The sequence below is a fragment of the Cyprinodon variegatus genome, unplaced genomic scaffold (assembly GCF_000732505.1).
Source record: "Cyprinodon variegatus isolate N-32 unplaced genomic scaffold, C_variegatus-1.0 Scaffold110, whole genome shotgun sequence".
NCBI classification, from domain to species: Eukaryota; Metazoa; Chordata; class Actinopteri; order Cyprinodontiformes; family Cyprinodontidae; genus Cyprinodon; species Cyprinodon variegatus.
This window is the reverse complement of record NW_015150563.1, coordinates 936,647-941,342: the sequence shown is the minus strand read 5'-3', so window position 1 is coordinate 941,342 and position 4,696 is coordinate 936,647. Positions and strand designations below refer to the sequence as shown.

Below are 4,696 nucleotides of genomic sequence, written 5' to 3'. Positions count from 1 at the left end.
CACACACACACACACATACTATGTCTACTACCGGTAAATAAGGCCAAGTGTTGTGAAAACACCAACATAAAACAATACAAAATAGAGGCAGACTGGCAGTTCTTCAAGAAGGAATACATGAAAGCTCAGCAGTGTGTCAGCGTTCACTGCAGGTCCAGGTGGCATGTGGGCAATGAAACAGAATAATGTAAACAGTTGCAAAACCCCATCATGCACTGCAACATATTTTTGCAACATATTCTAACATAAATTCGCCAAACATAAGAGGAACATCGTAGTTTGGTTTAAAGAAAGGATTTTAGTTTTATTATAATTTAGTTTGTTACAAGGATTTTACAGTTTGAAGAAATAGAAAATGACACCATATGCCAACCGTCACAAGGATGTGCATGACTAGGAAGGGTTGTATATACTGCATGCATCATTTAGGTAGTTAACATTTTATTACTTCTTGAGCTTCTTCAGTTATTTACTGTCACAGGTAGGTGCTTCGCCCGGAGTGTAAGTGTTGGTGCCGGTATGATCTAAGGAGGGCCGGCCCTCACAGGCTGAAATTAGGACCGACCCACCGGGCAAATGCCTAATATGACAGATTACCAGTCCGAGCCTTCTTATGCTCTAGGAACCCTGAATAACCTTCACCAGGAAATTGATGTAACCAGGATGACTGGATGGACATGGGGCATGACATTTACAGATGACAGATGACATCCTGTGTAAGGTGGACAATGCAGGAGCACGTGCTGACCACCTTGGCAACTCCCTGGTGGTTCACGTGTTTGCCCTCTCTGCATCTGTTCAGGGCGCTGGTGGTGAAACTGCGGCCATTGGTTTTAGTGACGCAGCGCTGCAGGCCTTTGCGCCAACGACCAGAGAGCTTGGCAGTGTCATGTCCTTCCAAGCTTGTAGACTGGTCTTGGTTGCACAGTCTTCTATGACCGAAGCATGCCGTAGGAGACTCCCGGTTATTCCAGGGGAGCTGTTTGGGGCCCGGGGGATAGAAGATACCACCATCCCAGTATTTGGACAATTTTCCATTCAGCAGCTAAATTTCTGGGCTGCTCATGCTGTAGATCCATGGCTGGTTGCCACCTTAACTCATGGCTACAGGCTCCAGTTCTGAGACAGTTGTCTTGTTCCATCTCAGACAACGCCTTTCTTGGGATGCTTTTGTACTCCACTGCCTTGAGGGCCGGTCCAGCTGTTCACAGGGTGGATAACATATTTCAGCTTGTCAGTCGATTAAGGCTGGTCAGGCAGTTTCCCGACTTCATCTTCCTGCGAATGCTAGGCAAGCTGACATCTCTAGTCAAAGACATGCCCTGTTCCCTCACTCTGACTAGAGTGAGGGAACAGGGCATGTCTTTGATTCTGGTGGACTGGTTGTGCCCATTGAGTCCCTGGGTGGTAAAGATAATCCAAGTTCTGTCAGCTGAGCCATGGGCTCTCTCCTTTTGTAGGGACGTGCTGTCTCAGGTTCAAGGGGAGAATTATCATCCACACCCAGATCACCTAGCTGTCTGGGCTTGACCCATGAAAAGTGGAATTTATATGCCACAGGTTTCCATCCAGAGCCCATCCACACCATACAAAATGCTAGGGCTTCTCCTACACGCTCCTTTTACAGTAGTAAATGGCAGGTTTTTGGGGAATAGTGAGGGGAAGGCAGGTCATTACTTTTCAGTGTTCAGTGGTAGATGTGCTCTGCTTTTTGCAAAGCTTGTTTGACAAGGGTAAGGCCTTTTCAACAATTAAGGTTTATTTAGCTGCAATCTCTGCTTGTCATGTAGGGTTTGGTAATAAACCTGTGGGGAAGCACCCCTTAGTGTGTCCTTTCATGAGAGGGGTTCAACCTAAGTTGGTAGTTCCTAAGCCTCTGGTGCCATTATGGGATCTCACTCTGATGCTGGACGCTCTTTGCCATCATCCCTTTGAAACTTTGGAGGTCGTTGCCTTAAAGTTTCTTTAATTTAAAACTACCCTGCTCCTAGCGTTGCCACAGCTAAGAGAGTAAGTGAGTTGCATGCATTTTTAGCCATCCCGGCCGGTTTACAGTGGGCTCTCCAAGTTGTGCTTGAGACCCAATTCTGCTTTTGTGCCAAAGGTTTTGCAATAATCATACAGGTGTTCGATGGTGGAATTGCTGGCATTCCATCTTCCCCCATTCTCTTTAGCAGGAGGGCAGAAGCTTCATCACTTAAGTCCAGTGATAGCTTTAAGAGCTTATGTGTGGACAGGACAACCTGTTTTAGAAGAGCTTCCATCTGTTTGTGTCTTGGGGTACCGCTCATAAGGGCAAACCGGTCTCCTGCCAAGGGTTAGCACACTAGAATGGGGAAGCTATATCTCTGGCATATAGGTGTGCAGGCTCTGAGCCCCCTAAATGGGCGAAGTCCCATTCTACCAAGAGCATTGCCACCTCTTGGGCTTTGTTCTATGTTGTGTCAGTTCAGGACATCTGTGCTTTAGCCAGTTGGGCTACACCACCACATTTGTGAGGTTTTAGAGGCTGGATATGGCTCAGCCATCGCTTGCGCACATAGTGCTTGAAGTAGTGATGTCAGAGTCCATCTAAGGCCCTGGATTGGGATTCCAATCATGCATGGCTTCGGGGTCAGCATGCAATCCGGGAGTGGGCCATGTCTTCAAGGGTGAAACACAGAGTGAAGTTAGAAAGAGAATGTTGAGTTGCTTATTGTAATCCCTGGTTCTTTGATAACAGAGCGAGGGCATGGGCACGGAAAGAAACCTGCCTAGCATGAATTGAACCTGGTAGGTTTGCCGTAGGTGGAGCCCCGGCCATGGCTCAACCTGTCTGTCACAGACAGATGTGATGTCATTGGAGCTTCCGTAGTTGGTCACGCAGAAGCGATTTCCATAGTGAAACACCTCACTCTGTTATCAAAGAACCAGGGATTACGTTAAGTAACCCAATGTTTTGTGTCTTTGTCTTGAAATTTTTGGGTATTATGATGATTTCAGTTGGACTATCGTTGGAAAGAACATCCCTAATATGTCCATGGCCAGTTTTGTTTAAAAGTTTTGGCCGATATACTTTGGATATGGTTTTTCTAAAGGCCCAAATATCGATATCGGTCTTCAAAATCCTTTGTTGGTTGGGCTCATTGTTCTCAAGCACTGCCAACCCACCTCCTTTGAGTTTTCCACCCTTCTGTCATACTCTGTGTGCTCGTACGGTCTTGAAGAGGCAGAGAGACACTGGAGTCTGAGATATGATCCTGCAGCCATGTTTCAGTGAAACCCATAGTACTTCAATGCTGATAATTCTGCCTGGATCCTTGCTAGGGCTTGGAGTTCTGACTTGTTTGACAACCGTAGGGAAGAAAGCAATAAAAAAAAAAAATGCAGATTAACTGAAGCCCTCAATCTGATCCAGTCTATTCTGGTCTATTTCGGCTGGTAGGGACTCAGACCAGGTAGCCGGTTTCTCTTATCAGAGGTCAGTAGATCTTTATACGTCCCTCTGACTGTTAAACCTGAGGAACAGCAGCTGTGTGGATGGCTGGCCGGAGCGGAAACAACGTATTAACATGTTGACTTGAAGGTCTCCTCAGTGATCCCATGCCCCTGACCCTGTTCTGTTTCGTGTTCTGACAGCGGACCAGACCGGCACCGCCGCCGTGAAGGAGGAGAAGGACCTGATCTACATCTCATCTGAAGAGGACGGTTTAAACAGGATGACTGTTGCTGATGTAAGCTGCTCCCTCAGTGGTTCCTCTGTAGCTCAGTCTGTTTACCAGAGTCCTTCTGTTCTGGTTCTGCTGGAACCTTTCAGATCATCAGTAGAAGCTCACTGTCAGCCAGAGATGATCATGTTACCCCCAGTTTGCTCATCTTCCTCTCCACCTCATTCATGTATGTCGTGCGGAGCACTTGATCAGTCACGTTAATCAGAGCTGTTCCACATCCACCTTTACTGCTTTGAAAGTCATCATCCACGTAAATCTGCTCCTTCCTTCACCCTCAAAATAATGATCTGAGCTACTTTTTACTCCGCATCAGTCCAGCCAGGTCAAGATCCGCAATTCCAATCACACCAAACAGGAAAAAGAAGGACAAAAAGATCCAGTTAGTTATATTAAAATATGGTAATGACAGATCGGCAACAACAGATTAGAGCATAATTCTTATATATTCCCCAAAACTAAGACCGTTTAATTAAATGATTAGAAGCAAACTATCGGTACTTCAACAGACCAGGAAGCAGATTTCTCATCTCCATCAAAATATTTATTTTATACCGAGAGGCTTAAAAGTTTAATCAAATCCAGTCACAACTTCCAAGAACGCATCTGACAACTTCAAAAAACACTTCATATCGCAGGCATGGATGAAGTTGCTGAGTTTGGAGGCAGAGAACAAACCAGTTGTATGATTTTAATTATCCCAGATCCATTACAAAGATCTATGAGGAAAATAAAATGTTTGTGCGGAAACATGAGATTAATACTGATGGTGATTTTAAATATACCTAAAACTAAAACATTTGCTGTGATCTAATGAATTTAGCGTTCATCACAAAAAAAAAAAAAAAAAAAAAACATTTCATTGGCGATCACCCAGTCTGGGAGCGGCCATTTTTGCCCAAATATAGTAACCCCTCCCGCCTGCCATCTTCCTGCAGTGACGTCACGGTGCGGTAAGCCTAGCGCCATTCTCCCCGCTTTACAAGCAA

The 4,696-nt window shown here is 45.5% G+C and overlaps 1 protein-coding gene across 2 annotated transcripts in view; it reads left to right on the top strand.

Annotated features, from left to right (window-relative positions):
• Positions 1-4,696, top strand: part of LOC107084882 — a 24,220-nt gene that overhangs the window by 13,463 nt on the left and 6,061 nt on the right. For both annotated transcript variants that reach the window (XM_015374940.1, XM_015374939.1), the window contains one exon: positions 3,619-3,713. In XM_015374940.1, coding sequence (XP_015230426.1) covers positions 3,619-3,713 — 95 coding nt within the window. The remainder of the gene's footprint in view (positions 1-3,618; positions 3,714-4,696) is intronic.